The following is a 21,183-nucleotide window of genomic DNA, read 5'->3' on the forward strand; positions in this document are numbered from 1 at the left end:
TAGAATTCTGTGTAATTTCTGTGGGAAATGCAAAGTAATGTTTACATTTACATTCTCCTATGCTATACTTACACAGATTAAAACTGGAAGATGATACACATGTTAATCTTAAATTTTTATTCCTGGAATGGTGTGAGGGCAATTAGTAATATTCATTACAAAAGAAGGAAGTAAAGTGGAAAGTCACTTTGGCTTTGCACTTTCTAAAGAGTATAGGGGAAAAATAATCACCAACTAATTGAATTTGTCATTTTTTTCTGCTTGCAAAAGATCTATGAACAAAACTAATTTATGTAATTTTTAATTGATTTAGTTACGCTTCAAGACAAAAAAGAGGCAATGGATCAGATGAACCATAGTGAAGTCCTAATTTCGATCAGGAATGGAGACACACATACTTAGGCCATATCTGTAAGCCATATCATTAACACTAGAGCAAACCCATGCAAATTCTGTGAATAATAAATTTCCTAGCTTTAGACTTTCAAGCAAGTGGACAAATTCATAAATATGCTAAAATCTAGTCTTGCCTTCGTTGCAAACAGGCTAAAATCACAAGAAAAATCCACAAGCAAATAACATGTGAAATGGTCAGATAAATTTGTTGTGGATAGCAGCATGGAAGAGTCTGTGACTCATCCTACTGCTCTTGTTGCCTCACCTTCAAAAGATGGATTAACAACTAAGAAGGAGGTGATAGCTTAAAGATAAAAAACTAAAACATGAGAAATGTGGTATGCTTGCTATTCAAAGACTGTTTAGATTATGTATACTCAAGGTAAAGCTTATCTAGTTTAAGACTCTGCTTACAATAGAGGATGCTTAAGGAGTGTTTGGGTAATAGTCAAGGCACCAGATAATCAGATAACAGATTTCAGAGTTATAGACTTGCTAATCAAGGACACACATCCTCCTTTGGTATTGAGAAGTGAAGGGTTGGAAAGAGAAACCAAGACCCTGGTGTCTTCAGATGACGCATGATCATTAAAGGACAAAAGGAGTAGGGGTGTCCTTCCCCAAAAGACCACCAAAGACCACCAGAGACCCCCACACAAGCATAGAAGACTCTGGGATGATTGCTCAAGAGAGTAACACGTCATGCTTGCTCAACATAATGAATATACAATAGTTAGGCGGAACATATGTATTAGAAAGGCGTGGTGTTTTAACTGTAGTGTGTAAGTATGGACTGAAAACCTCAGTAGGCATGCTTGATTTGTGGAAATCTTCCACCTTGCACCCTGCACAGAATAAAGCAATGTCTCCTCACTAAACATACTTTGTGTGTTTCGGGAGTTATTTTTTTTTCAGATAGCACTCTGATGATGAAAAGGTGAATACAACTGAAATACTGCTGTGGCCTTTCAGCAGTCCCACCAGTTGAAAGTCCCAGGTGTCCTATGGAGCCAATGACAACATCTGTAACACAACAGATGTGCCCTGAAGGCAGGAACAGCAATAATGCCACACGTACTTATGTTTTCCACCATGTCACCTGCACTTATATGACAACGGGGACCTTTAAAGTGATGAAAAGTTCTGGGGGATAGGGTGAAGAATGCTAATATTGTAATTTCTGTAGTAGTATGACCCATATTCTGTCAAAGAGAAAAAAAAAAACACCTGTGTGTTACAGTTGTGACTAGGTATGGCTTATCTATACACCTATGTGTACTAGTCATTTACACTTACTTTATAGCCAGCAGTGAGAAAAGAAATGGGATGGTGCTCTGGAGTTGTTTATTTCTGCCCTCTACTCTGTCTCTCTCTATATATATTATATATATACTGCAATGACAGTACAGGATTTCAACATCAGCACTGTAATGTGCATTGAAAGTCTTGTGAGCTGAATCCTGACCACCTAATCCCTCACATGTGATAGGACTTGTAAACTGATGTAGCAGTCTCTAAAAAATGTTACCTACAAGATAGTGTACTTGGCTTAAAGGAATGAGCTAAAGAAAGAATGCAATAGAAATTAAAATGAAAATTTAAAAAATCTCCCACAAAAGGAAACCAATCCCAGAAAAGAGGGCAAGATCCTTTTTCTTTCGTTTGCATTTATGCCATAGGTAGTACTGGAGGTGAAGACTGATGATATCATCATAATCATAAATTCAGGACATGCTGTCTATCAAATAAATGAACTTGAATGGAGTACTAAAATATAGAGACAAAAGAAAAGAACTCCATGCCTTAGAAGGGAGCAGTGAAAGTATAGTCTGAAATACTTCATGTGGGAAAGACAACCTTAGAACTGAAGGGCTCAGGGCAGGGCGGGGAGAGGTTGGAAAAAGGAGACCTAAATCTCAGGGGAAATTGAAACAGCCCAGGAAAGAATTTAGTGCTATGTGTATGTTAAGATTGCAACTTCTTAAATTAAGTTTCTCTTTTGTAGCTATTTCCAATCTGTAATACATATTTAATCTTTGGGATTTTTTTTTTCTTTTTTAATTTATCATTTAAAGTCTGTATAGTTATCAAACTGGATTCAAGTGAATATAAGAGGCACACTGTATAATACTTTCATGAAAGACCCGAAGCCAAACATGACAAAATTCCTCCTTGGAGCATTTGCAACCCAAAACAATCTTGAGAATGCAAGATATTGTGATGTATTTTCTTCTAAGCAGCAAGAGTCAGTTTTGTGTACTCAGTAAATCTGCTGGCAGGCATCACACAATAGAAGTGCAGACAAGTGAGACAATTTACAACTGTGAGACTGTTATAATCTCCTATTGTCATTCTGCATTACACATGTTGCATCAAGATGCAGTTTGATATATGTTTTAAATTAGATAAATGGGCTGTTGTCAAAAGAGCAATGTTTTTTCACGCCATCAACTGTATGTATCTCATTCATGCTTTGGGTTGCTGTTAGCATTTGTGAGCCATGCAGCAGGCTAGACCAGAGAGAAGGATGAGGGAATAATACAGAGGCAACAAAATGGTATGTTTTCATCCATACTAATTCCCTGGTCTGGCTCCCTACATGGCCTTGTGAATGCTGCAGCAAGCAAATGGAGGGAGAAAGGAACATGAAGCTGGGGACCAGACTAAGTCCATAGCACCTCAAAAGCAGTAATGACATTTAATACTAAAATTCAATTAATATTCTCTCCACTACTTTTTCAGTTCCTTTGCCTGCTCTCTAGTTATGGCTTTGATACCAAAAAGCCAGTCGAAGGAGCTCTCTAAGACTCGTTTTGGAGTTTTAGAAAGCAGGCATTCTCTGCTGCAGCACTGGATGCACAGGGGATAATTCCACCTAGCGTGCATGCCACAGCTTCAGCACAAACAGGTTATATGGAGTAACAATTACATATTAATCAATTAGTATACATATACATAGAAATTATTGTAACTGATTATCATAGTACTGCCTACATCTGATCATGCGCAATGAAGAATTCATTTTTGTGGAAGGGCTTCTTTTATGACCACCAACCCATTTGAGATTCTGTTGGCTGTCCTTGAAGTCTTTGTTCTTGTCCTTGTTCTTTGATCTTGAAACTTAACACAGTTTCAATCACATGTGGTCAGTTTCAACATTGTTCTCATCTAGCGTACAGGAACATCTAGTCATAAGAGCAAAGAACTGCAAAACTATGAGTAATTACTAGTTAATCACTTGACTACACTTTTGTAATTACCTCCCTGGCTACACTTTTGTCTATTGTTTCAATCATAATGTTAGTATATGATTTCTTACAATCATTCATCAAATCTCACTTTTACAGTTATCTAGCAGCAAACCAGTTTCCACGGCTGGTACAAAATATTAAAACCATTAAAATATTTAGACACACCATACAGAATGTATGGACATATGCTATCAGTTTATGGACATATGCTATCAGCTTAATCTCACAAAGTTGATGGTTACCATTCTGAAAACTTCTCTAATGCTATGCTTATTTATCTTGGTCCGTTGGTCAAAATTGAAATGTGTTGCCTACTAACACCAGTGTGAGAAGCTCCTGTGCTATAAGAGTCTTTGTACCGTTTTGCAGTTATAACCAAATCTGGTTTATCGATGCTTAGCTTCTGTCTCCTTTTCTATTACCATCTTCCAAGAATTTCTTCTTTTGATTTCTTTTGTCCAATTAACTCCTTGGTTTTGAGAAACTTTTCCTGGGTTTATTAAATATTATTTTATACTGTACTTTAAAAGGTATTCTATGAATAGTAAATAAAAAAATGTATTTAATGGATAAAAAAGGCTTCAGAAAAAGACCCTTTCAAGTGACTGCAGAGGCTTGGAAAAGGTTGAGGTATAAGGAGTCTGTATTTCATTACATCTCAACCATATGTGAAGTTAGATTGTATTGTAGATGTGACAGTAGCAGAACTGTGGATGGAAGTAGAAAATTTTTCCATATGAAGATGCTTCATGCCCCGAATAACACATTCTTATTGTTTGCAGTAAGAGCTCTTGTGACAAGCACAGAATTGAGCAATGCTACACTGTAATTAAAGATGACATAGCATGTTGTTATTTTACAACACTACTTGTCTATAAACATCTTATTCTTGTCATCTGTCTACTTACTAATAACTAGTAAACTAGAGAGACAGGGTGCTGAAAGGAATAAGCATGCAGCACAGGCTTTCATTTCTACATCACAAATTCAGACCTGGCCATAAATACTCATCTTGAGAAGCCATAGTTTAGTAGCATTTTCTTGGCCTGTGTTTTCAAATAATTCCCCAGATGATGCATATATCATCACAAAATCAGCTCTACAACTGCCACTAAGCGCATCAGTGTTGATTATCTCTTTAGAGAGACTGAGAATTGAGTGCTACAAGTGGCAATGATATCTGGTCCTAAAAGAACTAAGAACACATTCCTTAGACACACACTGACAGAACAGTAAGGGAGAAGGAACATAAATGCTAAATTCAATTAAAAAAAAAAATCTTTGTGATTCTAATGCTTTAATTTCTTATTTAATCATTCAATAGATATGTAAGGAAGTCTCCTAGTCTTCTATTTTTTATATGGAACTAGTAGGATTGCTGTCTGATACCAGGTCTGTTCACTTCAGATGTTGTTTTATAGCAGGGAAACTATAGAATGTAAGATAAGAACCAAAAGCAAAGAAGGTAAAAGAATTCTGCAGCAAAACTTGAGCTGGTATTTTTATGAAATTATTCCATTGCCATTATTTTCAGAAAATTCTTTTTAAAAAAGTCCTAAATATAATGAAGTGATGTTTTTAAAGCATGTAAATTTCTAGGGGTTTAGATCAAAAGTTTATCAAGAATTCACTATGAATTTTCCTTGGGATAAACCTCTTTGTTTAAAAGAAATAGGTTAGCTTTAGAGTTCTAAAATGTTTCTAATGTAGAGCTTAATTTAAAAAAATAAGTTTTAAAACTGTGTCAATATTTTGGGACAACTTTTCCAATTACATCTATAGTGTGGATCTTAGCTAAGCAGCTTAGCTAATTAATTTTTAGGTGTATCATGCAACTTATAGTCCATGGGATTTCAGTGGCCTGCAGCTAACCATCTAACAAAGGAATGGCTTTTTTTTTTTCTTTACGTTGTTCAGGCAGGGATTCATCAACAGAAAAGCAGAATTACCAAAGGAGAATGGCTCCTCCAGCCAGAAGTCTAATATTTACTTGTAGATACAGTTGCTTTCAATTTTTTATTTTTTTATTTTTTTTTTTAATTGTAAGTCATCTAACTAACCATGTAGCTCATGGCATTATCCAGCCATTCTCAAAGCTGTCTAAATTTACACTGAGTTTTGCTTGAATGACCTCATTGTTTAATGAGCAATTGTCTGCTAAGAATTGATAAAAAAAGTAAATATCTTCCAAAATAAACTTCTAACAAATTTTATTTAATTTTAAAAGGCAGAGAATTCCAGTGCTGAGTAAGCAATTACTTCTCTCTTCCTGTTAAAATAAAATTGTCATTATATTCATGGCTAAATGGTTATAATGGTACTGTTCTGGATAATGTCAGTGACTGACATAATTGGATGCTTAATTTACAAACCTAAAAAAAAGTTCACTTATTGCCAAGCATTTTACATGTCACATCATTTGTATTGAGCTTCTGAATGCTCAACAGTATGAATAACTTATCATGGATCTAAGTGTACTAATATGAACTATAAATTTAACTTACATGTGAAAAACTGTCAAACTTTGAAAATCTAAGATGACAAAATGAGACTGTTCTTAGGTTACAGTTCTGTATTATTGAGATGCATATGATCATCATGAATAAACCTCTCCAGCTGTAGAGTTTCCTACTGACTTTTAAAGAGTATTTAAGATTGCATGCTGAGCATACTGAACCTGTTCTTGCAGATCCATGTATTTTGATATTACTGATACAGAAATTCTATCAAAGCTAACACAAATCAAAGCCAAAATTCTATCAAATACCACACGTGGGTGGAAAGATTCAGCCATGTAGTTCTAGAGGTACCAGTGTCACCTATCAGTAGCTCCATTTTTATGAACTTTATGGATATTTCAAAGTCTACTATTGTGTATTACTGCTTCAAAATTTCATTTAACTGTAACTTAGGAAAAGCATGAAGGAATCAACTGCTTATAAACATGGAGCTATATTTAATTTGATACTTTAATGAGCAGTATATTAGTTCATACAGAATGCTGGTTCAACTATACTGGATTACAGTTATCACTACTTGTCTAGACATGGGATCAAAATGTGAATCTTAAATTAGATTGCCTTAAGATTTGCTTTTGTCAGGGTGCCGTGGTTTAACCCCAGACAGCAACTAAGCACCACGCAGACTCTCACTCACTTCCTCCCCACCCAGTGGGATGGGGAAGAAAATCAGGAAAAGAAGTAAAACTTGTGGGTTGAGATAAGATCGGTTTAATAGAACAGAAAAGAAGAAACTAATAATGATAATGATAACACTAATCAAATGACAACAGCAATAATAAAAGGATTGGAATATACAAATGGTGCACACTGCAATTGCTCACCACCCGCAGATTGACACCCAGTTAGTCCCCGAGCAGCGATCCCCCGCCCCCACTCCCCCCAGTTTATACACTAGATATGACGTCCCATGGTATGGAATACCCCGTTGGCCAGTTTGGGTCAGCTGCCCTGGCTCTGTCCTGTGCCAACTTCTTGTGCCCTTCCAGCTTTCTCGCTGGCTGGGCATGAGAAGCTGAAAAATCCTTGACTTAATCTAAACACTACTTAGCAACAACTGAAAACATCAGTGTTATCAACATTCTTCGCATACTGAACTCAAAACATAGCACTGTACCAGCTACTAGGAAGACAATTAACTCTATCCCAGCTGAAACCAGGACACAGGGTATTGTACTTATCTTAATAATACAACAGTCCAGTAGCTGAAGAATAGAAGTTCACAAAGAAAACCTCAGAATCTCTTGGGAAATTTCTTTCAAGACTTGCAGTGTATATTAAATTTTTGTCATGAAAAATGACATTGAAAATATAGGAAAAAAACTAAAGGAAGGCTGACATATAATTAAGATCTCAAATTAATCATTGTCTTAAACTTCAATATGAGGCATATATCAAAATGATAAATTACAGTGCCATAGGTGGACAAATATGGCTTATTTAACAACATTATTCTGAAAGAAAAAAATTAAACAGAACATTGAAATAGTAAGTGGATTTTTTCCATACTAAGGGAGAGACATTTTTTCTTCCAATAATGAAATATTTCTTAAGGCAGAAGAAATGATAAGTTACTCATTGGTTTTTAACTTTCAAATAATTACTTTTTTTGCAGATGTTAAAACGAATGTATTTCCATTCATTTTGCCTGCAACAAAATTATGCATGGTTCTGTGGCTGTCTAATCAATCAACTTTTGTTTATTTATTTATTTTTAAAGATTTATCAAAGAAAAATTAGCACCCAACAGACAACAATTAAAGTCCAACTGGTGATTATGGTAGAAAAATACACTAGGTCTATAAAGAGCACATGTGCATGAGATTTTTTCCTACAAAAGTTATTTTGCAAATGAAAGAACAGGATGGCAAATTCTTGGCAGCAGGAACAATCTTTGACTGTACTTTTGCATACTGTTAATAAAGTGTCACAGCCATCCATACTGAGCCTTTGAGAGGTACCAGTGATTAGATACTCCCTCCTGCATGGCACAGTCCCCTGCCTGCTAGCCAGACCTATAGTCTTGGACTGTGTGCTTCTTGCCTGGAGCCCACACCCATAATTTCACAGACCAATTGCTGTTTGTTCAGCTTCACAACTGCTACTTCATGCTATTCACCCATGTGAGTGGTAATATCACGGCCAAGGGAAACCTTAAGAAGATCAAAGGTTAGTATGGGATTCTGAGGGGAAGAGTGAGGGGGATGTGATCCCAGATGGTGTTGGTATTCCTCACAATCCTTCTGGTTAGGTGAAAAGGTCTGGCTATGAGCAAGTGCATCCATCAGACCAATGCTGAGCTGGACAGTTGTCTTCAAGGGTTTGGCCTCCTTAATCATGGTATCTCATCTGAAGATGAGGTAGGACTGCTGGGAAGAAGTGAAACCACCTGATCAAGGCAAAGAAGAACATAACCGCTAGTGACTTGCTTACCTCAAAAGGAGTGCCTTTAAAAATAGTCTTGTCAGGGGACAGGGACCTAACTGAAGTAGAAGAAAATCGAGCCCTGGATTAGAAGGAAGGATGGGAAGTAAGTAGCAAAACTGGGACACTAGACTTTAAGACATCACATTTGGATTTATTTGGGGAATTGTTGGGCATAATCTCCTGGGAAGCAATTATGAGGAGGAAGGGCAGCCAGAGAGACAGCTGATTTTTTTTAAGACAGCCAACTATTTTAAGGGGAAGTGAACTTTGGCAAATGACTCATGAGGCTAATAAGGGAGCTTCTTAATGAACTAAAATGCAAAGAAGTACAGACCAAAAAAAAACCAACCTGGAAATAAGGATAGATAATAAGAAAAGAGTATGAAAGTGTGTTGTGGTTTAACCCCAGCCAACAGCTAAGCACCATGCAGCCGCTCACTCACTTCCCCCCACCCAGCGGGGTGGGGAGAGAATCAGGAAAAAAAAGTAAAACTTGTGGGTTGAGATAAGAACATTTTAATAGAACAGAAAGGAATAAGCTAATAATGATAATAATAACACTAATAAAATGACAGCAGTAATAATAAAAGGACTGGAATATACAAAACAAGTGATGCACAATGCAGTTGCTCAGCACTCGCTGACCAATGCCTGGTTAGTTCCCAAGCAGTGTTCCCCCAGGCCAACTCCCCCCAGTTTATGTACTAGACATGACATCACATGGTATGGAATACCCCTTTGGCCACTTTGGGTCAGCTGTCCTGGCTGTGTCCTGTTCCAACTTCTTGTGGCCCTCCAGCCTTCTTGCTGGCTGGGCATGAGAAGCTGAAAAATCCTTGACTTAGTCTAAACATTACTCACCAACAACTGAAAACATCAGTGTGTTATCAACATTCTTCTGATACTGAACCCAAACCATAACACTATACCAGCTACTAGAAAGAAAATAAACTCTATCCCAGCCGAAACCAGGACAAAGTGTTGCTTCAGTACTTAGGGACAAAATGAAGAAGGCCAAAGTCCAAGGGGCACTAACACTAGTGAGGGGTGTTATGGGTTATAAAAAGTGATTCTACAAGTATGCTAGTAGCAAAAAGGACAGGAAAAATGCAGATACACTCGTGAGTGGAGACAACAATGGACAACATGGAAAAGGCCAAAAAACTCAATGCCTTTTGTGTATCATTCTTCACAAGAAGAAACTGCTTCATGTGTCAGTACAGTTGGGAAAGAGAGAGGCAGTCAGTTCTGGGTGTGCAGTAAGTGAGGGATTACATAGAAAAGTTGAATATAGTCACTTTCATAGATTCACCCACGGGTGCTGAAAGAGCTGTCCCACCATGACTGAAAAGCTGCTGTCTGTAATCCACGAAAAATTATGGCAATCAGTGGTAGTCCCTCATGACTAGACAGACCACCACAAGTACTATAAACTAGTAACCCTTCCCTCAGTTCCTGGAAGTAACCTGAAGAGCGCACTTCTGTAATCCATTTTCCAACACCTGAAGAATGAAAGAAATTGGGAATAGCACAGACTTACCAAGGGCAAATTATGCTTGATGAACACAAATGACATTTAAGGATGTAAAGGGATGTTATAAGTGGCCACTGCCTCAAGCAGCTCTGGGGCCTGGAGGTTTCTCTTGCCCAGCCATAGGAGCCCAGCCTGGGGCATCTTGAGACGTGGAGGTGTCTGACTCAGGCCAACGGACCTTGTTGATGCTTTCCCATTTGCAGGTTTAACCAGTTGCACAGCTAAGCATGTATCCCAGAGAAACACACAGACACACACACAGACGCTGACATGACTGTCTACAGACTGCCACAAAGTGCTGCCTTCAACAGCACCTACCTACAGGAGTCACAGAAAACACAAGCACCAGCAGCCAAGTCCCCTCTTCAGCTGGCAGACACAGGAGGTCACTAGTGCAGACAGGCACAAGAGACTATCTGGGTTCACAAACACACATACATTTCTGGATCCCCCAATTACCAGCACGACCTCTCTATCCACTCAGCACCCCTGCCCAGATTGCAGGCCTTCTTACCTGCCCCATGGGTCCCCTACTCACTGGCTGGTCCAGCTTGATGCTCACTAGCAAACATGCAGCACTTACACACTTGTCCAGCATGGACCCTCCACCCACCTGATACCTCATCCCAGGTCCAGCACCTCCTACCTGCTGGTGAGTCCAGCTGTAATTGTGCACACCCAGTTTGGAGAAGATACAGACAGTTGCCCTCCACACTCCCCTAGCACCAGGCACATGGCCTGTTCCAGCTGCCGGCACTGCGTGCCTTACTTGCTTCACCCAAGCAGGTTCCTCCCAGTAGCTGGTTTTTGGGACAGATGCTGTTCCCACCCCAGTGAGTGGCAGCCAAGATCCCCATCCACTCTGGAAGCTGGCACTGAGACCCCACTTGCTGCAGTAGCTGATACCACAGGGTAGGGGCACCTACACCTCCAGTCTGACCCCAGAAGCTGGCACTCAGCCCTTGAAGCCCTCACACATGCACAGGCTAGAGAGTGAGGTTGCACTGAACGTTAAAAAAGGATTTAATAAGAAGATAGGACAGATTGTGGTGATTAGGTGCAGGACTCAGCCGGATGAGCGTACTGACCAGACCCATTTTTCAGAAACATCACAACACTCACAAAATTATGAAAATGCAGAAGAATAGCACAAAATAATTAGTGGTTGGGAACAAAATACTTTATATTAAGACTTTAAAAGCCCATATTAAACAGAAAGAATAGTCTGAAGTGTGTGATTTTATTGCAGTCCTTAAGAACCTAGCATAAGAACTGACAGATGCTAATACTAAGGGCTCTGTAATTTAGCAGATAAAAGCAGAACAAGAGCCAGTGACTGGAAGTTTAAAAATCAGAGTTAAAAAGTCTTACTTCTAAGTAAGGCAGAGTGATCAGCAGAATCAAAGAAAGTGATAGTTTTCTTAAATCTTGATGTCCTCAAGAGCTGAATTTGTTTCCAGAAGTTATTCTTTAGCCAAATCCAAATTAGTGATTGCAATATCAAGAAAATTGTGTGAAATACAATAAAAATTAACCAGATTAAGTCCACAGGCCTATTTTTCTTTACTCTTTCTGGATCTATACAGGAATGGTGGGAAAAATACAATGTACAGGTGAAATATTTAAAATTAATAAGTACCAAGGCAACCTGGTATTGATTTCATAAAGAGTGATTCCCTTCTGTGCTACAGCATTACAAGTAATTCTGGCATTAGGATTAAGCATGATAGTGCTGGGGCAATGATGTATTGTGACACACAGGCTACACTGGATCAGCTGGAAGAAAAAAAGTATTTTCCCAGCCAAAACTTATTTTATTTAGTGACAATGTTAAGTATTAACTGACAGAGTGTATTTTGGAAATGTTACTTATGATTTTAAAAAACATTGGCTAGGAAGATGTCATGTAGTTATACATCTCTGCATGATACATGGGAAAGAATATTGATCTATAGTTTTACCAGATAAAATATCTGAGGTATTTTGAAACTTTTAGTAGAATGGACTTCTTGTTTTGTTTTTTCTTGTCTGGATTGATGCTGAAGTATCAATAATATGCAAAAGCAGGATAATAGTTTGCCATTGTTAATCACAGCATAAAATTTATGCAAATTTACTTCTCTTAGTGGAGTTACACTGCAAACACATCAATCTAAAAAATCACTTTGCAACATGACTTAGCACCGTATCTTATAGCTTACATATTTATTTATTCTTTCTCTAAACTTTACTTAGGATTTGATAACTCCCCTTCATTTACTAAATTAATTTTTAAATGTTGCAAATTGTAACTTTCTCTTTACCTTCCCTATACCAAGGGAGTTCAGAACTACTTACCACATTAATAACTATCTTGAAGAATGGTACAATAAAGTCAAAGCCTGATAAGCATCTTTCACGTTTTCTATTTCCCTGAATATACAGCCATTTTATTTCTGCATCACACGCTGTGGATAGTAGATACAAGTCTATGAACAGGCATTGTTGGGATGCTTTCCATCCACAGTTAGTATTCCAAGACTAGAAGGATATGCTAGATGATAATTTTATGTGACTTCCTAGACAATGTGGCAGATATTCCCATGTATTCCGCCAAAAGAAAGAAACTCCAGCACCTTTCTTTTTTCTTGATATCCAACAGGTTGAATGGAAGTAAAAATTCAGAGTTTAGATTGCCTTCTTATGTTTAGCATGTTTCCTTGTTAGATTTAGTATGTTTCATTTTCAAGACAGGAGTTTCCATGATGAATGCATCTGTTTAGGTAATTTAAGCATTCTCTATTTTAGTTACTCCTTTCTTTTCTTTGTGGACTTTCCTTTCAGAAACACTAGGCAAACTCAGCTTAATTCCATTTGGCTCGCTGAAGCAATCTTATGACAGAGAGCGGCCTTACCCAAAATAGCTATGGCAAAATCTGAACGACAACAAAAAAAGCCTGTAGTATCTGTCAGGTAGTAAGCCTGGTGACAACTTTACATCTTAAAGTCTATGGCTTTTACAACTCCAACCTGGCAAACACTGTTTGAGTGAACCTTTTATAGAGACCACTCCAACATTAAACAATAATTCATTAGTACTCCTTTAAATTTTTATATGAAGTTAGTAGTCATATTATTAGCTTCATACAGTTAGTACTTAATGAACCTTACCTAAATCCAGATTTAGATTATGTGTAGCCACATTTTTGAATTCTGATATGCAGGAGAGCTAAAAATAGATTATCCTATTTGTTCACATTCTCTAGCTCTATACCAACTGCCAAAATTATTTTTAGCATCCATATCCTGGCACATTTAAGTCCTACTGGTATTTCTGATCTACATGCTTCAATAATCCTGTACATCAGCTACCAATTTTTCTTAATTTTGCTGATAGAAATGCATGATAGATCCCTAGAAGTGACTAGATGGAAATCCTATTCTGTTAATAAACACCATCTGCTCCCTTCTTTCCTGCACCCCCCCGCCATTATCCATAAAGATGAGATCAGTCTTGAAATTTTTAACATTGCCCTCAAACCCCTCTCAAAAACATTTCAGCAGAATTGCTGAATTCCAATACCACCACTCCAGTACAAACATGAAGACCATTTCATTATTTATACAGTGTCTAATAATTCAGTTTTATAATTCAGCTTTAAAAAGATGTGTAGCAGTACAAAACAGATAAAATTATATTTCATAACACTGTTATAAATAATTGTGATTCATCTCCAGGACATGCAGGTGTTTCACTATAAGAATAAACTATATATTAAGTTATTTTTTTCTTCCCCATGATCAATAGGATAGCACAAAAATGTCTATCATACTTACCTTGAATAAAGTTTGCCATAAATTCTAGCAGTAAATTTTTTAATGAAGTCAGTGATTTTAACAAGGTCAGCTACCTGTTTAATAGCTGTAAAACAACCCAGTAAGAACAAAAGGAAGCACTGTTCAAAGCAGGACTAGGTTCACTGAAGCCCCTTGCTGTATGGGCCAAGCTGCTATCTTGCTTGCTTTCTTAGCAGCTGTATTTCCCCTCCCCTGTCCTCAGTGAATAAAGCTGCTTATGTATCTCAGGACAACAGGAAATGGAAAAGTGCATTAAATTCTTCTATTCCAAAATAAAAATAATCTTGTCAGAAGTAAAATAAAAAGGACACAGCTACACTGTGGCTTGGCCTAAATGATCAAATAAGGGATCAAGTATAGCATTTCTCCTCCATACATTAATACCCACACATGCTACACAGATATTGAAAGCTACTAAAAAAAAAGAAAAGATGCCAGAAACCTCTCCAGAAAAAAACAGGCAAGGAATCAGCAGACTTGCACCTCCCCCATTTCTCGCTCCAGTCAGCAAAGCTTTGTCACTAGACAGTGATGAAGTGATAAATTGCTGCTGGTAATACTGTAGTTCAAGTTTTTTCTTAATATCCCTCCTTAATTTTCAATGCATCTCACCATTTTCTGTTGCCACTGTAAGTGAAGTCTTTTTATTTTGAGTAATCTGTTTCAGTTTTCTCTCATTAAATCCTTTTTCTCCAGGGGTATTGTGCTATATAGAGAGGTATATCTCTGTATTTCTCAGATGTGTTCTTTCCCAAATAATAGAGAAACTGAACATAAAGAAGTATGTGCACAATGGTACCAAAGCTTACCCAAATATGCCACTTGACATTGAGGAAAGAAAGAAGGTGAGAAGGAGGGAGAGAAGGAGAGACGGAGAGAAAGAGAGAAGGATGGAGGGACAGAAGATACAGACTGAGGCTTACGATATTGATGGTAGGAGGCCGGAGTGTGTATTTCTGTGGTCTATTGTGTACTTAGTTTGAGTGAGTGCAATTGCAGGGGCTTACAAATGATGTCCTAGCACAGTAGGTCTATTGATGATATAGTTTTATATCATATCATACACATTTTTATTCTCAGGATACCAGAAAATTAATATGTTCCTTTAAGTTATGATCAAGAAAGTCCACAGTAGATTCATAGTTCCCACAGATTCTATCAGGTACTCTGGAGTTTCTTGTCAATTTTCAGCTCCACTGCAGATACTTCAAGGAGGATGGGAGGTCAAAGAAAGAGGTGTTGGTGGGCTTTGTTTATTTGTTTATTTATTTATTTGGCAGGTTTGGGGCTTTTTTTAAAGATAGTCAACACTAATGCATCCCATATAACCATCTGTCTATGTCTTCTATTTTCAAACATTTCAAAGGAAAGTATTTTAAATGATCACTGATTATGAAAAGTATGTTCCTTCCTTTTCAAATCACACCTGGATCTAATCCTTTCAGAGATATGTCTCTACCGCTCATCCTGCCCTCTCATGCTATCTCTGTCTATCATTTTGCTTTATTGCAATGATAGGTTGCTAATCATTTCTGTCTTAGGTTTCGAATTACAAATCTATAATGAAGCACTAAAGTATGTGGTCGGATATTTAGAGGTGCTAACTATGCAGATATTTCATCAGGAAGCTAAAAAGGAGCTACTGGGCAACTAAAATTTTTTAAAATTGGATACTAGGTAGAACCAGATCTGAAAATGTTGATTGCAGGGTTATACACATTCACAGAGTACAAGAACAGAAATGGAGATTGCCCTGATGTGATTATCATTTAAATACCTCTATTCTCTTATGTCAAGGAATGATGCATGAAATGAATGTAACGTAATGAGTTTTCATTTATTTGCAAGCTGAGTGTAAAGACAGGTAGCTTCAGAGGAAGTCAGAAAAATAGGAATTGAAAGAAAAATTCTCTCACTGAATGAAGTTGCCTTGATGCAGCTCTTAAAAAAGTAGATCTGGCTGTGGGAAGGGAGACTCCAGTGAACTAAAACTCTGGGGTCTAACCTAACTTCTTTCAATATTCCTGATTTCACAAAATAAAGCCTGAGATTGGAAAAAGATGAGTATCAGATTCAAGGTAACAAGTTTATGTTTTGTTCTAAAATGCTGATTTCTGTGGCTGAAAGTAAAATTTCCCCATGCTTGTCAGTGATTCAGAAGCCTGAGTTCTATTAATCAGCATGTTATTTTAGCCTAGAAACAAACTATGTGAGGAATCATTTATACGTGCAAACTGAACTCTATTAGTCATCTCCCATTTTAGTTTTAATAATTCTCTATCATAACCAAAATGCATAATACACTATCTGTTAGAATTAGTAGTGCAAAACCTTTTGGCAAATGATGTATAAGGACAGCAGATGATACCATACATAGTGAATTCAAATTTCCCAATCTCTGGGACCAAGTCAATGATAAAAAGTGCTACATATTTTCCTAATATGCATAAGAGAAGTACATACTATATTTTGCATAGTTAAAAATCCATAGGGATTTCTGTGTAATATTTTTGTAATAACGCTGCTGCTTAACAATGTTACTGAACACTTGAAAAATTAACAGACTACAGAGTAGCTATAATCTAGCCAAAAATAATTGTTACACTTAGCTTGAATGTCTATTTTGTAAATTACGTCTTCCTTGTGTGCAAGCCAGAAAAAAGAGTGTGTGTAATTGCTTCATTTATTTTCTATAATAACTCAAGGGACAAGAAAGACCTGAAAATTCTTTTATGTTTTTCATTTCATATCTTTACATAAGTACATATAGGAGAGAATTTCTATATGAAGTAGCATTCTAATGCATCATACCTGAAGATAAACTATGTCAATGGCTGAATACATTTTACTAGAGAGTGATTCTGGGCTGTATTTCTATGGCAGCCCTTCATTGCATTACCAGTTTTTGGATATTTTCCTAGCTATTAAAGCGTTACTTAGCTAGTTACTTTCTCAGAGATTAGCTTCTGTTGCAGGTGGGTACTACAACAGCCTCAGAGCTTCTCCAGGCTGTTTACTATAGCTCCTGGCTTGCTGACAGAGATACTTAGTGGAAGCAGAAAGATCAAGTGTTTTTACATCAATTAAGAAAAGAAAAAAAAACCAAAACAACAATAGGAAAGAAAAAGAGAAAAACAACAGTTTGTGTTTATATCCTATAAACACATGTTAGAGTTCATAGTCCCAGTGCCAAGAAATTGATTAAACATGACTAAAGTGAGTTTGATCATAAAAAAGATCCTTCTTGGAACATACATACAATAGTATGAACTTCTGGACTTCAGGAATACATGAGCCTGCTCGTTTACTTCAGTGTCTGCGTGAAAACTGTAGACAATTGTGAAAACTGCAATAGAGAAGTAGCTTTATGTCAGTTCAGAGAACTGAGTCAGCATTTCTCCTATGCAAGTATGAGAAGGAATCTGTCCATAAAACTTGGAGATAGAAATTCAACTTTCTAGTGAAATTCAAGATTAACTAGTAATGTCTGGCATTAATTTGAATAAGCATATATTAGAAGGACCAGAAAGATTATGACTATGTTTTTCAGAATTTAAAGAATTTGGCATTATTAAAGTAAAGGTCATAAAACATTTGTGTCTAGATGGGACTATAGGTGGTAGAGTTTTAAATATTTTGGTTTCAGGTGTGAGTCTGTGCATCTGAATGACTGCATAAAAAGGAAACATTGTAACTTGGATGAGGTTATAAGTGTGTATATGTATATATTCTTGTGGGACGTTTAGTTTTGTTAAGTATAGAGATCAGAGAAAAAAATCCAGAATCTTTTTTTAAGAATATCTTACCTTCATAGTAAACTTTAAAGCCATGAGCACTAACTGCAAAGTCACTTGTCAAGCGCAGTGAAAATACAGATTTTGTACTTGTCACAGGTGGAGGAAGATGAAATCCTGTTAACCTAAGAAAGAAAAAAGCAAAACTCATGGTTAATTCTCTGAAAAATAAACCTGTATGTGACACGTTGCTGTTCCAAACAATATTTCATCATGGAAAGGGCAACTGACTTAAACATATATAGTTTATATTACTTGAGAAAATGATTTTTATACAGTAGTTTAAGGTATCAATATAAAATTTTAGTGGGTGTCATGGACACTGAACCAGGTAAGGTACTTCAATTTGAGAAAACTGTACTTAGAAGATATGATAGTAAGATAGAGAAACTGGACTTCAAAAATGGTCCAGATTATCAGTAGATGAAAAAAACCCCTCACAAACCACCAGCCAAGTTACACTATTTAGAGTTATGTTCAAACATCTATTGCATTATATATTTTACACAGACTTCTGTTAAAATTTGTAGTGGATGAATTTTCTGCTGTAATATGATGAAAGAAAGGGGACCATGATTCACTTTATTCAGGGAATTTAAGATTATTTAAACTAGGTACTTTAGCCTTAGAGAAGATATTTCTGCTTTCAACTCAAACAGGTAATCCAAAGACCATCATAGTGAAATCATACATCCATAAAGAAAGCTCTCTTGCAAGGAATTACAGGATTGCTGGGGGGGGGGGGGGGTTGGTTGGTTTGGTTTTGTTTTATTAAACTACTATGTTTGAGACACAGATGAAAGGACAATTTTTGAGTACTCATAGCACTGCTGATATGCTCTACTGATACTCAGCTCTACACATTCTTTTCATTTGACGTACATATGATAACACTTACTTTCTCTATTCTAGGAGAATAACTTTATCAGGGTTCATACCAGACCAACAAAACCCATAGCATTTACCTGTCAAAAATATGTAAGCAAGTTGAATAATTTAGCTGTGTATATTCCTCAGCCTAGTTAGCTGTGTGTGGCAAATTGTGTAGCAGATTAGGATGATTTATTTTAATAATGATTAACATTAAATTGTTTTCATGTGTTTGTAGCTGAGCCCTATTTTTGCTTATTACTTTGAATTTAGAATTATAGAAAAATTTAGGTCAGATAGTCCAACCTCCTGCTCAGAGTAGGCTTAACATGAGAGTTAGTCCAGGCTGCTCAAGATTTACCTTTTCCTTTTCCATTGTTAGAATAAATTCACCATTTCTTTTTTTTTATACATACATTCATGATCATGTTTTGATTTACTGTTATATGTGAAATATAAAATCTAGTGTACACACGCACAAAAAACCCTCCAAAACTCTTCACTACTTCATTAAATGCCCACTGAAAAACAGCCATGTATTAAGTAAGATTCACAGAGACATTTGATTTTGCACTGCATCTTTACAGGATTCCAGAACATTCAGTGTATGCTATTGGCTAAAATGATGACAGGTATGAAAGCCAAATGATAAGATAGTATTACTCATAGAATAATGAGCAGAAAATTGAAAAACATGAACAAAAGTAGCAACAACACTTAAAGAGGTGTTGTTTTGGGTTTATGGTAGCAGGGGAAGGGCTGCAGGGGTGGCTCCTGTGAGAAGCTTCTGGAAGCTTCCCTGGCTCCAAGTTGGACCTGCCACTGGCCCAGGCCGAGCCCATCAGAGGCAGCGGTGGCGCCCCTGGGAGAACAGATTTCAGAAGGGGAACCTGCAGTGAGTGGGGGATTGGAATGCGAGGGGAACCCCTCTGCAGATACCGAGGTCCGTCAGGAAGGAGGGGAGGAGGAGCGGGGGAGGAGGGGATGCCCCTGCAGCCCGCGGTGAGACGGCAGGCTGTCCCCCCCCAGCCCAGGGAGGGGAGCGGGGGAGCGGAGGCCCCCCAAGATGGCCAGGACTCCATGGGAAAGCCCGCGCTGGAGCAGGCTGTGACTGGAGATCGGCCCGCGGAAAGGACCCACGCCAGGGAAGTTTGTGAGGAACTGCAGCCTGCAGAGAGGACTCACATTGGAGAAGTTGGTGAAGGACTGTCTCCCGTGGGAGGGACCCCACGCTGGAGCAGGGGACGGGTGAGGAGTCCTCCTCCCCCTGAGGAGGAAGGAGCGGCAGAGACCAGGTGTGGGGAGCTGACCCCAACCCCCCCCCCCCCCCCCCCCCCCCCCGTTCCCCTGGGCTGCCGGGGGGAGGAGGGAGAGAACCGGGAGTGGGGGTGAGGCGGGAAGGAGGGAGGGGTGGGGGAAGATGCTCTAAGGTTTGGGTTTACTTCCTAATATCCTTGTTTTGATTTGACTTGTAGTAAATTAAATTGGTTTTGTTTATTCCCCAAGTTGAGCCTGTCTTTTGCCCGCGACCATAAGTGGTGAGTGATCCCTCCCTGTCCTTGTCTTGACCCACGAGTGTTTCTTTATATTTTGTCCTCATCCCACCGGGGCCGGGGGGGGGGCGGGCGGAGTGAGCGAGCGAGCGGCTTTGCGGTGCTTTGTTACTGGCTGGTCTTAAACCACGACAGGTGTATATACAGATGTATAAATATGCAGCAAGTCATCAGTGTGTCTGTGTCCAGACATCTATTCTTTGTTTTGTCATTGGCATCTTTATGAATAATGTCATTAAAACAAGACTAAAGAATTTATGCTAATATCTAAAGATGGAAGACTATTTACAGAATATTTAGGATTTAGGAAATGCATTTTTTTATTTGATTATGAGAATATATTTGTGTTCTAACAATAAAATTAATAAAATGCTTACCTCTTCCAAATAAGCATATGTATAATTCCTTGACAAGTCAATATTAGTGCAATTTTCCCATTAGCTTATTCATAAACCAATAAATACATTAATTCATATGTAAGTATCACCACTTGAAAGTAAGCTGACCTAACATAAAACCAAGCCAATAATTTGAGTAAAACTTTAATGTGCAGCACACAGCAGATCCAGGTCGTATCTATTTAGCTACTCAATGATTTGAGGGTATTGTGGGTATAAACACATCCAGCAGAAAAGAAATACACATTCATCCCAAACTATTTGATTTTGTGACATATGCACAGCTTAGATGGGCAGAGGATTTTTAAAATGAACATATATGTTACTAGTGTGGCAAGCATTACACCTCCTCATGCAAAACAAATCATTATTAGAGCTGGTTTATACCATTTGGGTTTCAGGGGTGTGCTTTTTATCACCATCATTATGCTGCATTTACTCAGAAATGTTCAGATTGTTTCTTTAATTTGGTTACTACACTTAAATTCATAAGAAAAAATGCAAAGGTTTTATTTGTGGTTTAGTGGGTACAAAAATAATTAAAATTTTTAATAAATAAAAATACAACAACATGCAAATATCACTTGGTAAAATGCTACAAATT

General features: G+C 37.7%; 1 protein-coding gene across 3 annotated transcripts in view; it reads right to left on the reverse strand.

The window, feature by feature from the left end:
• The window catches only part of CSMD3 (CUB and Sushi multiple domains 3), a 749,348-nt gene that overhangs the window by 610,668 nt on the left and 117,497 nt on the right, over positions 1 to 21,183 (reverse strand). For all 3 annotated transcript variants that reach the window (XM_075024389.1, XM_075024388.1, XM_075024387.1), the window contains exon 3: positions 17,771 to 17,883. In XM_075024389.1, coding sequence (XP_074880490.1) covers positions 17,771 to 17,883 — 113 coding nt within the window. The remainder of the gene's footprint in view (positions 1 to 17,770; positions 17,884 to 21,183) is intronic.

Source organism: Buteo buteo, chromosome 3 (assembly GCF_964188355.1).
Source record: "Buteo buteo chromosome 3, bButBut1.hap1.1, whole genome shotgun sequence".
NCBI lineage: Eukaryota > Metazoa > Chordata > Aves > Accipitriformes > Accipitridae > Buteo > Buteo buteo.